Raw genomic sequence first — 12,404 nt, 5'->3', positions numbered from 1 at the left:
CACATCTTACATTACTCATCTCATATGTACAGTATTTTATTGCATCTTGCCTATGCCGCTCTGTCACTGCTCATCCATAAATTCTTATTCCATTCCTTTACTTAGATGTGTGTATTAGGTAGTGGTGGAATTGTTAAGATTACTTGTTAGATATTGCTGCACTGTCGGAACTAGAAGCACAAGCACTGCTACACTCGCAACAATATCTACTAACCATGTGTGTGTGACCAACAAAATTATTTGATTTGAAAACAGCTCCCCATCCAACCTGACAGAGCTTGAGAGGATCTGCAGAGAAAGATGGAAGAAATCTAAATCAAACATTTGCCACATGCGCCGAATACAACTAGTGTTGATTTTACCATGAAATGCTTAGTTTACAAGCCCTTAACCAAGAGTGCAGTTCAAGAAGAAAATATTTTCCCAGTAGGCTAAGATAAAAAGTAATAATACAAACACAGTAAGAATGATAATAACGAGACTATATACAGGGGGCAGCGGTACAGAGTCAGTGTGCGGGGGTACAGGCTAGTTGAGGTAATCTGTATATGTAGGTGGGGGCGAAGTGACTATGCATAGGTAAACAAACAGCGAGTAGCAGCAGTGTACAAGAGGGGATGTCAATGTAAATTGTCTGGTGGACATTTTTATGAATTGTTCAGCAGCCTAATGGCTTGGGGGTAGAAGCTGTCGAGGAGCCTTTTGGTCCTACACTTGGTGCTCTGGAACCACTTGCCGTGCGGTGGCAGAGAAAAGTCTGACTTAAGGGACTGAAGACTGACAATTTTAATGGGCTTTCCTCTGACAAAGCCTATTATATAGGTCCTGGATGGCAGAAAGCTTGGCCCCAGTGATGAACTGGGACGTTCGCACCACCCTCTGTAGCGTCTTATGGTCAGATGCCGAGCAGTTGCCATACAAGTCGTTGATACAACCGGTAAGGACGCTCTCAATGGTGCAGCTGTAGAACCTTTTGAGGATCTGGGGGCCCATGCCAAATCATTTCAGTCTCCTGAGGGGTAAAAAGGTTGTCGTGCCCTCTTCACGACGGTCTTGGTATGTTTGGACCATGATAGTTCATTGGTGATGTGGACACCAAGGAACTTGAAACTCGACCTGCTTCACTACAGCCCCGTCGATGTTGAATGGGGGCCGGTTTGGCCCGCCATTCCTGTAGTCCACAATCAGCTCCTTTGCCTTGCTCACATTGAGGGAGAGGTTGTTGTCCTGGCACCACACTGCCAGTTCTCTGACCTCCTCCCTATAGGCAGTCTCGTCATTACCACCTGGGGGCAGCACATCAGGAAGTCCAGGATACAGTTGCAGAGGGAGGTGTTTAGTCCCAGAGTCCTTAGCTTATTGATGAGCTTCGTGGTGTTGAACGCTAAGCTGTAGTCGATGAACAGCATTCTCACATAGGTGTTCCTTTTGTCCAGGTGAGAAAGGACAGTGTGGAGTGCAATTGAAATTGCGCCATCTGTGGATCTGTTCGGGAGGTATGCAAATTGAGTGGGTGAAGGGTGGATGTTGTGAGCCATGACCAGCCTTTCAAAGCACTTCATGGCTACCGACGTGAGTGCCACGGGGCGGTAATCATTTAGGCAGGTTACCTTCGCTTCCTTGGGCACAGGGACTATGGTGGTCTGCTTGAAACATTTAGGCATTACAGACTCGGTCAGGGAGAGGTTGAAAATGCCAGTGAAGACACTTGCCAGTTGGTCCGCGCATGCTTTCAGTACAAGTCCTGGTAATCCGCCTGGCCCAGCGGCTGTGTGAATGTTGACCTGTTTAAAGGTTTTGATCGAATCTGCTACCGAGAGCGTTATCACAGTCATCCAGAACATCTGGTGCTCTCGTGCATGCTTCAGTGTTGCTTACCTCATAATAAATAAAAAATAAATAAGGCTATAACATAATAAAATGTGGGAAAAGTAGAGTGGTCCGAATACTTTCCGAATGTACTTTATACACACACTCACTTGGACTCGAGCAGGGCAGCCATGTTGTGCACGATGAACTGGATGCAGGACAGTTTGAGCTGCTCAGCGTTGTACATGGCAGAAAACTGAAGCAGCTCCGCAGCGTTCTTCAGCGTCACTGAGGAGACGGAAGTGGAAGCCATTTTTTAAAACAAACAGGACAGTGCTCTCACACGGGTGATTTTCAAGACAAAGCTGTTTGACATGTTGACAGGCAGGAGAGAAAGAGAGGAGGACAGAGGCATGGGAGGAGAGCAGAGAGGGCTAAGAGGACCAGAGGGAAGATGAGGACATACGGTTCTCAGTGATGGCCACCTCACACATCTCCTTCAGTCGGGTGATGAGAAGCTGATCGGCCACCACCAACACGTTGCAGACAAACTCCACATTGAGAGACTCTGGAAGTGGATAGAGACAGACTTAGCTTCCAACTACCTTGTGCATCAAGATCAAAGTCAACATGAGGTTCGTAAATATTATTAGAGGTAGCCACGTGGTATACTTTTTTAAAACTCAATATTTATTTTATTTACTTATTTGACAGGGACAGTGCACATTTAGCAACATTACAGTGTCAATGTTTATGTACCCAAGTTAGCAAGAGAGCTCATTTCCATCCATAGTTCCAAAGCATTTTTCACTGAGTGTGTGTGTGTGTGTGTGTGTGTGTGTGTGTGTGTGTGTGTGTGTGTACAGGTTGTATATGCATGACCTGGTGTGTCCTGTACCTTTGATAGTGGGAGACTCGTCAGTGTAGACATATTCTAGGATGACCTGCAGTATCTCTGAGCTGGTGGGCATCTCTAGGGCACTACAAGAAGTGGCCTGTGGGGGGCACACAACAACTACATCACCATCACAAGTAGCAGCACACTTACTCAAGCACAATGTGAGACAATGTTTTCAGAGCCAACGGTTACTTCTGGCAATATTAAAATTAAGCTTTAGTGTACAATGAGCAAGACCTCCAATTGCCAGCAACTAAAACAGATATTTTATAAATTGTAAAAACTAATATGGATTGATAAACATGAAGTAACATCAAAGACAAAACATAACATACCTCTATCCAGGGGTTCCCCAGCATACTGTGGAAGTACTCTGAAACACATGACATGTTTACAATAGAACTGCCACTAAGAAATATCCAAAAATCATCCCCCAGACACATCTTACTCCTTAATTAAAAATCATTTTCAATTGAGATTCCCCATTGAGCATGCTTTTATTCCAGGGCTAGGTTTAATCTGTGTACCCGAAAACTGGTCCCACGGCTTTAACAAATGACTGGCCAATCTAGTGTCAGATGTCTACAACCTTGAATAACCTAAACCCACAGTTCACCCCTCAAACTCCAAGAAACGCAACAATATGTTGACACATAGTAGCTCACCAAGTCTGGCACACAGCACACACTTGTGACAGGGGAACTCCTTGCCATCCTCAGACCTCAGAGTGACATCACAGAGGTAGGAGCTTGGGGGAGACAGAGATACAGCTTAGACGGGGAACAAGATCTCCGCTTTGACATTTTACTACCCTGGTTTTCTGACAACGACACACACAACTGAATAGAGTCACAGAACATTGACTTGAATAGGAATGTCCATTCTAGTAATTATCTTTCTAAGAACACAATATTGTCTCAGTTAATCTGCCACGCGGCAATTTACTCACCACTTTTTCTGGTTATATCGTGGCTTGTTGGCCGTCATCTTAAGCACTACATTGATCTTCCCGTTGTCATACTGCACTCCATCCAAACTGTAATAAAATGTATTTAACAAAATACACTATGGGTTATAACATGGGCCACTGCGGTCTGAGATATATCGCGTGTGACAAACGTACGAACGGACCGACCCACTACCCGATTTCATCGTGGGGGACAACAATCATAACCAACTCAGTATTCACCGTGCCGACAGACTCCCCATGCCGAGCTTCTTGGCCACGCCCTGTAAGGTCTTGACCGGGTTGACTCTTCCTCCCTCTCCAGCTCCAGCCTTGCCTCCCTTGCCTTTTTTCCCAGGCTTGGTGCCCTTGCTTTTGGGCTTGTCTCCGTCCCCTCGGGCCGATGGGGTCAGCGAGCGGTACACTTCCAGGGCCAAGCGGTCCCTCAGGTTTCCCTCATGGAAGCCCAGGTCCTGCAGGCTGCTGATCAGCTGCTCCTGCTCCGGGCCCTGTTGATTCTGGTTCTGACCGAAGACTCGAGGCCGGTGGCCCTGCACCAGCAGATCACAGGAGTCGGTGTAGATGAACTTCAGGACTTGCTCCAGCATCTCAGGGCTCACCGTCTCCACCACCAGCAGGTCACAGCCCACCGCATCCTCGCTCCTCCTCACCTCCCCGTCACCCTCCCCCCCGTCCGGCACCAGCTGCTTCCTGAAGAACTCAGACCTCATGGACAGGAGGTACTTGTGGGCGGGGAAGGTGCGGTCTCCAGCCTGCAGGGTCAAGTCGTGGATGCTGTCCGTCTCGTCCGCTTCCTCCAGCAGGCCCCGGAAGTGTTGGGAGAAGGAGGAGGGAGATACGCTGGGAATCTCAAACAGGCTGGGTGGGGGAAGGACAGAGATCAGACATTTTGTTCACGAATCAGGGTCATGTTCACTAGGCACGAAATGCTCCAAAACGTAGTTAAACAGGGATGTACTATCTGAACTTCCCAACAAACACTTATTGTCCATTTCAAAAACATTTTGTTACAGTGTGGCCTAATAAAGACACAGTGCAAATGTTTAAAAAAGGTGCGACAACACACAGAGGAACGGTACCTGGTTTTAGGGTCAGACTGCAGCACTCCAAAGTTGCGTCCCTTGGAGTCCATGGTGATGCTGACCGCACGGTGGACATAGGGGAGCTTCTCCAAGCGGATTCGCTCGTACACAGTTCCACCCTCTGGGTAACCACACACCTCCACACTCCCATCTAAAGCACAGAAGGGAGAAATGCTTTAGTAAAATGACAAAACGCAGTGATTCTAACTTACTTCCCAATGATTCAAATCCAAACAAATTCTGATTTATGCTGGGATGATAAACATCCTGAAGAACAGAGAAATAGTACACATTACTTACATTCAAGGGTGCAAAACAGTACTTTTGAATCAAAGTCTTGTTTACTATTTTTCCATACCTCATGAAGTTAATCATCCACCATACATGTAAACGAGGAAAGTGAAAGAATACTGGTTGTACTCAGAAGTATCATTGTGTCGTCGCTGAGCTATGAGAGTAAACCATTTTCTCAACTCACCTTTCTTCTCCACGCTCTTCCTGTACTCTCCGTGCCACTGTCCGCTGAAGCCCTCCCCTTCCTGTGTGACAAACATCATGCTGTTCCTGCTCAGGGCGATGTCTGACATGAACACCTGGCGCCCGTATGCCCACCTGCATTGTCTCACCGAACCGCCCACTGAGCGCCAGCAAAAAACCTGACGGAGAGCGAGAAATCAATTCAATAGCACTTTAGTAACCCAGAGGGACAATTAAAGGCATTGTCAGTCTGTGGTGACAACAAACGCATAGAACAAACATAGATCAACACACATCATCATCCAAACAGAAAAAAACTAAGTAATAAAGAACGGGATAAGATAATCAATGGCTCAAATACATCAGCTTGAGGGGTGATCATATGGAGTGAATCGTTTGAACATGAAGAATCCACCAACAAAATGACTGTCGCTCGTCACCACTAAGTATTTGGTATTTTTCAATGTATTGTACCCAGCTGGTCCTTACCCTCCCAGCTTCATCCAGGGCCAGGATGGCCACCTTCTCTCCCCCTCCCTCATTCAGGACCTGGGGGTCCACACGATGGTCCAGGCTGCCTCCGCTCACAAGGACCTTCCGGATGTTCAGTTGTCTGAAAGAGAAACATCGGGCATGGGAAAAAATAAATAATTTTTTTTTTTTTTAAAGAGCGAGTGACAGTAGAATGATCATCACATATATCTCGCTCTCTCTCCTGTTAACCCATTATTGTCTATGCCCTGTTTAAGCCAGGAGGGGGGTAACTACTAAGCTATATGGAATTGTCATACCAATGATCATTTTACCATTTGATTTTTAAAGACCCCTTGAAGTATAAAAAATGTTTTTCATAAATTTGCTAAACTTTCTAAAAACCTTTCATATTATAGGGTAGTCTATAGATTGCAGAGATGAAAAAAAAATAAGGTTACATCCATTTTAGAATAAGGCTGTAACGTAACAAAAAGGTAGAAAATAATAATAATTTTCTAATGGCACTATACATATACATACTTTTGTGTATGTATGTAGACACGCATATAAATTAGTGGACTCCGCCATTTCAGAACCACCCGTTGCCGACAGGTGTACAAAGTTGAGCATACAGACATGCAATCATCATTGACAAACATTGGCAGTAGAATGGCCTTACTGAACTGCTCAGTGACTCAACGTGCCACAGTCATAGGATGCCACCTTTCCAACAAATCAGTTGTCAGATTTCTGCACTGCTCGCGCTGTTCCCGGTCAACTGTAAGTCCTGTTATTGTGAAGTGGAAATGTCTCGGAGTAACAATGGTTCAGCCGCAAAGTGGTAGGCCACACAAGCTCACAGAACGGAACAGCGAGTGCTGAAGCACATAGCGTGTAAGAAAAAATAGTCTGTCCTCGGTTGCAAAACTCACTACAGAGTTCCAAACTGCCTCTGGAAGCAATGTCAGCACAATAACTGTTCTTTGGGAGCTTCATGAAATGGGTTTCCATGGCCGAGCATTCGCACACAAGCCTAAGATCACCATGCGAAATGCCGAGCGTCGGCTGGAGTGGTGTAAAGCTCGCCACCATTGGACTCTGGAGCAGTGGTAACGCGTTCTCTGGAGTGATGAATCACGCTTCACCATCTGGCAGTCCGACGGGCACCAGGAGAACGCTACCTGCCCCAATGCATAGTGCCAACTGTAAAGATAGGTGGGGGAGGAATAATGGTCTGGGGCAGTTTTTCATGGTTCGGGCCACGCCCCTTAGTTCCAGTGAAGAGAAATCTTAACGCTACAGCATACAATGACATTCTAGACGATTCTGTGCTTCCAACTTTGTGGCAACATTTTGCAAAAGGCCCATTCCTGCTTCAGCATGACAATGACTCCGTGCACAAAACGAGGACCATACAGAAATGGTTTGTCGGGGATAGGTGTGGAACTTGACTGGCCTGCTGAGAGCCCTGACCTCAACCCCATTGGACACCTTTCGGGTGAATTAGAACGCCGAATGCGAGCCAGGCCGAATCGCCCAACTTCAGTGCCCGACCACACTAATGTTTGTGGCTGAATGGAAGTAAGTCCCCGCAGCAACGCTCCAAAATCTAGTGGAAAGCCTTCCCAGAAGAGCGGAGGCTGTTTTAGCAGGGACCAACTCCATATTAATACCAATGGTTTTGGAATGAGATGTTGGCCGAGCAGGTGTCCACATACTTTTGGTCATGTAGTGTACTTTCATAAATGAGAGCAAAACAACCAACATGTACGTGTTCATGAGAGTCTCACCTTGACACAGAGGGGTCATATTAGTATGTAGCCCAAACTGTTCTGACGCTACAGACAGAAGTTGGGAGTTTGGCTGTACTGACTTCAGACGACGCTTGTGTGGGTCGCAGAGTAAACACCATCGTGTTCGTGAAACTCATATTTCCATCGAGTGGTCATAAAAGTTTGTAGGCCAAACAGGTCGGGTGCTCCAGACCGATATTCAGGATGTCTCATGGTCTGACAAACTTGGCTCTAGCTCTGTCACCTTTCACCGCAAATGCAGTGTTAAATAGGCAGATGCGGTGGATTGAGACACATCCAATGCAAAACAGATCTCTAGCTTAAAGATAATTATTTTTAAATGGGGATTTTTGTATTATGCTAATTCGATCAACATCATCTCTCCCTCATAAAGAAAATGTTACTTGGAATTCGGTCAATTCAGGAAGTAAACTGAAATGTGTATTCCAATTCTCCTCAATGAGAAACTGGAATTGCAGTTGACTTCCTGAGATGAAATGGAATTAACCGTGACCCTGGTAGTCACTTCTCCACTATCTGTATAGTCACCTGGATGCCAACTTCTTGCACTGATAGTCAGCTAGCAGGTAGACATCTCCCTTCTCTGTCACCACCAACGTTGCCCCATTACTGGCCACTGCCATGGCGATGGTGACGTCCTTGTGGTAGAGGGCAGACACCTGGCGAGGCGCGGTCACACACCTCTCCCCGTTGGGGTCCAACAGGTAGCCTAAAGGTCAAAAGCCAACCATCACCACGTATAAAGTCAAGGTAAGGGAATGATAGAGCATATTAGTTGCCTTGGCTTAACTTCAAAGTCATTGGAAACCAATGTTATGCTATGGTGTGCCAGTCATCATGACTTACCCAGCTGCCCTCCGTTCAGTCCCACAGTGTAGACAGCCTCCCTGGTCCACAGAACTGTGTGGAATCTCCCCGCTGCTACACCAATAACAGTCCTGCCTTTAAGAGTCTTGGAGAATACCTACATCCCATTGGACAAGACCAACGTCAGTCAACAACCAATCCACACCAATTCAGCGTCCCTCAGATTCAAGTCTGCTGTGTACATGTTTGTCTTCTGATGCATTGGATTTGTTCATGCAATTGTCATAACAAACACACACATATATATTGCTAAATGAGGCCCCGGGAGTTTTTTCCTTAGCTTGTCCTACTCCGCTCACGTGGTTAGGGACAACGCCCCATCTAGCTGCCTAGCTATGTAGTCTATGTGGGCACCATGCCTGGCCAGGTGTCTCTCTTACCTGTTTGGGCAGGTGGCTGGAGGCGGGCGGGGGAGCCAGTCCCAGCTGGTGGAAGGTGTTGAGGCCGAAGGTGTAGACATAGCCCTCCTCGGTCAGCACCACCGTGTGGTCCTTGGCTGCAGCCACCTGGGAGCAGTGATGAGACAGGAGCCCCTCCACCATCCGAGGAACCTGACCGATGATAAATACTTTGAACGTTTGCTTGCGCCTGCCCTGGCGTGCCTTCAAAAACGGGGCAATATTGAAGTGGACACTTTTGGGACGATTCCACTGGTTACATTGTGCCAGACAAGCTCAAACACATTTCAAAAAAAGTTATTTCAAACCAGGTTAACACAGGTTTAGCACAGGTGTGCAAATCAACCCCAGGTACACTCAGGGTGGAGTGGTTACAGCTCATCAAGCTAGAAGCATGTGAACAGAGTTAAACAGACATACAGGAAGTAGCCTAGCAGTTAAGAGTGCTGGTCCAGTAACCAAAAGGTTGCTGGTTCGAATCACAGAGCCAATTGGGTGAAAAAAACTGTCAATGTGCCCTTGAGAAAGGCACTTGACCCTAATTGCTCCTGGGTCGCTGTCAATAATGGCTGATCCCTGGTCATGACCCCCTCTCGAAGGGTGTCTCAGGGGGAGTGGGATATGCACAAAAAAAAAAAAAAAAAGTCCAATTCACACATGGGTAGAATATACACTTATGTGACCAATAAAATTTGATAGGTCAGATACAATATAGTATTCTCACCAGATATGTCTGTTCGTCCCCGTGTCCCAGCCGACCTCCCTGCCCGTGTCCACATGTATAAACCTGCCCCTTCTGAGACAGGAACACTGAGTGGAACTTACACAGCACCACCTGAGAGGAAAGGAAATACATTTTTTGGGGGTAATCAATAATGTAGGTCTATTCAGTGAGACAATTTTGCTCCACTGTCAAATTCTCATCACAAGAACTCAAAGAAAAAGACCGCAGCATGTTTGATTGATTGTTGATTGATTTCCGTGGCCAAACGAAGCCCTCTCGTAGTAATAGTCAAATAGTGGTGGTACTATAGGCCGGGGCACAAGTGGAAAAGTAAACATCATTACTAATGCATTGTCCCCTCCAGCTCTCAATAGGGCGAAGGGGATGTTTCCCCGATGTATCACATTGATAACGAGACAGCCCCACACACATACCTGGCTCATTTAATTAAAGCATGTCATACTGGGATAAATATTTAACCCCGAGCACCTGTTGGACTGTGGGCAGGTTGCACTGAGGACAAAGGCTCTGACTCCATGTAGGGGTACCAGTAGGTCACTGAGAGGTCTTGAAATGGGATCTGCTCCCCACTGAGCAAAGGTCATGAAAATGTGTATAAAATGTAGATGCTAAACAGCAACCTGCCATAGGACAATAATGAAACTTAGATAAAATCAAAAGTTGGGTCATTACCTTTCAATATTACATCAGATATAGCTCTAACATATCTAACCCAGAGACTTTAGTCAAAATCTGTACTTAACTAGGAATGCATGCCACCCTATGACATCATGAGCTGTAGCAGAGCACGAGAGCTGATTATGTCATAGGAATTAATTCCCTAGCATCGCTCCCTGTGAAAAGGTCCTTCCTGTCAAGAGTCTAAATAACCGCTTGAAAACAGTTGTAACCATAGTTGGGGCCTACATCTCCACAAAATGACCTCATAGATCTCTACAACATTACCTAAAAAACACAAAGTTATCTTACAAGGTTTCTTCCTCAGACCTCTCAGCACCATCTATACCAGTGATGGGTTCTAACTCCTAAACTTGGAATAGGGTTAATTATCAGGTATCATATTGAAATATTGAGTGCTTAGGTTTAGAGGGTCTACACCAGAAGTGAATGGTTATCTGTAGGAGGAAGATGTATGAGGGGTGCAATTAAGCTTGGAATGTGCCAAGTGCAGGGGAAACGATCACGTGGCAGCACTGATATAGCTTTCATAGTGTTCTTACGCTGATAATTAGAACACCGGGGATCGTCAACTAGATTCAGCCGCGGCCCGATATGTTTTTGAGCAGATGTTCAGGGGCCGGAACCTAATTCAAAATAATATGTAGACCGCAAATTGACCGCAAGAAGCCCAAACAGATAATGTTTGACTAAAACAATCATTTCAAACCTTGCTTAAATTTGTAAACGATCACATCTCTCTATTACGCACAGGAATACTTGGAACAGATTTATTAAAATTACTTGGAGCTGATTTCCTGCTGTTTTTACATTCTTGTGTCCAACAATGAAAATATATATTTTTTTCCCTCCAAACACTTGGGGGCCAAATGAAAGAATGGGCCACAAGTTGGGGAACTCTGCTCTGTACTAAAGAAAGAGAGACTGGGCAGTAACACAGGTGCTGTCTGGTGCCAATAGCCTTAATCACTCTAAGGGCCTCCACATGGCCATCAGGGACACTGTAGAGGGGACCGCACATAAGGCCAACGTGGGTTTAACCATGCAGAGCTGGGCTAGACAAAGCCAGACACAGAACCCAAGCCCAGTGCACCTGTCCTACTCCTCTCAGTCATTCACCCTCTCACTAAGAAGGAGCTTAGAAATTATATTTCAATTTCTAAAACCCCCAAATCCATAGTGATAGGAGGACAATGATGTCAGTCAGTGTTTCCCCGGTATTCATTTAGCAGCGGCACATTGCCTCTAAACTGTTGCCACCCCAGCAACGAAAAAAAGGGACGGTAAAAACATATATATAGCGATGCTAGTGATAACTGTCTTCTGGTAGATGTAAAGGCTTTCCCCAAAACATACTCAACTATATGTTAAGTTAAAAGTAGCCTATGCCTACCTGATAGAATGATTTCATGATTATTTGCGTCAATCCAGTGGGCATTTGTTATGCCAACTCCATCACGTGTGCTACAGAAAAACACTGCAAACTAAAACAGTGCTAGGTGCATGTGCACTTGAATTAAAAGGTAACTACACATAAGACAAACTTCAAAAGTGGTCTCCTGATGTGATTTTAGCTTCGTTACAAGAGAGCTACATAAGCCAGCTACCATTGCTGTGATTTTACCCCTTATACCGTACACAACCACCCAATAAGAACAATGCCAACTTATACGAACACCTTTGTTTCCTAGTTCCTACCCATGCCCGTTGTTCCCAGGAGAACAGCCTGTAGGAATATCCCAGGAGGGGGTCTGTTTTGCCAGGAGAGGGGGGGTTGTTATCCAGGAGACCCAAATGGGACAACCGTGTTTACATAAGCATTGTTGTGATGGATCCCCCTGGTGAGCCATATATCGAGGCCAAGTCTGTGTGGAGGGAGGAATCCCCAGGAGACTAGGATGTTGAAGGTGGGGAAGCCCTATCATGACTCATGTGACTATCTAATAGCTGGTGGCAAACAGAGGCAGAACACCTCCCCTTAAGAGGAAAGGAACAGAGCATAGACTGCAAATAATTAAAGAGAACAGTTATTGGATCTCTATAGTAGTCAGTTTGTTTACCTGTTTGACGTAAACCCTGGTACGGGCAAACAGATCCACAATCTCCGGGTGATGCCTGCTCTCCTGGTTCCCGTGCCCCAGACTGAAATTGGTGTTGTTCCCCCAAGTATAAACCTCAGTGGGGTCTGAGAGAGA

The 12,404-nt window shown here is 45.9% G+C and overlaps 1 protein-coding gene across 1 annotated transcript in view; it reads right to left on the bottom strand.

The window, feature by feature from the left end:
* LOC118367282 (inhibitor of Bruton tyrosine kinase-like) overlaps positions 1-12,404 on the bottom strand; it is a 32,532-nt gene that overhangs the window by 15,402 nt on the left and 4,726 nt on the right. Inside the window, exons 4-18 of the mRNA XM_035750585.2 lie at positions 12,270-12,394; positions 9,511-9,621; positions 8,769-8,939; positions 8,368-8,485; positions 8,050-8,230; positions 5,723-5,846; positions 5,235-5,412; positions 4,754-4,907; positions 3,897-4,532; positions 3,657-3,743; positions 3,373-3,455; positions 3,043-3,080; positions 2,708-2,804; positions 2,276-2,377; positions 1,980-2,097 (exon numbers count right to left, since the gene is read on the bottom strand). Of these exons, the coding sequence (XP_035606478.1) occupies positions 1,980-2,097; positions 2,276-2,377; positions 2,708-2,804; positions 3,043-3,080; positions 3,373-3,455; positions 3,657-3,743; positions 3,897-4,532; positions 4,754-4,907; positions 5,235-5,412; positions 5,723-5,846; positions 8,050-8,230; positions 8,368-8,485; positions 8,769-8,939; positions 9,511-9,621; positions 12,270-12,394 (2,323 nt within the window). The remainder of the gene's footprint in view (positions 1-1,979; positions 2,098-2,275; positions 2,378-2,707; positions 2,805-3,042; positions 3,081-3,372; positions 3,456-3,656; positions 3,744-3,896; positions 4,533-4,753; positions 4,908-5,234; positions 5,413-5,722; positions 5,847-8,049; positions 8,231-8,367; positions 8,486-8,768; positions 8,940-9,510; positions 9,622-12,269; positions 12,395-12,404) is intronic.

This window comes from Oncorhynchus keta, chromosome 34 (genome assembly GCF_023373465.1).
Source record: "Oncorhynchus keta strain PuntledgeMale-10-30-2019 chromosome 34, Oket_V2, whole genome shotgun sequence".
In the NCBI taxonomy this organism is placed as follows: Eukaryota; Metazoa; Chordata; class Actinopteri; order Salmoniformes; family Salmonidae; genus Oncorhynchus; species Oncorhynchus keta.
Note: the sequence above shows the minus strand (reverse complement) of the source record. Positions and strands in the feature narration are given on the sequence as shown.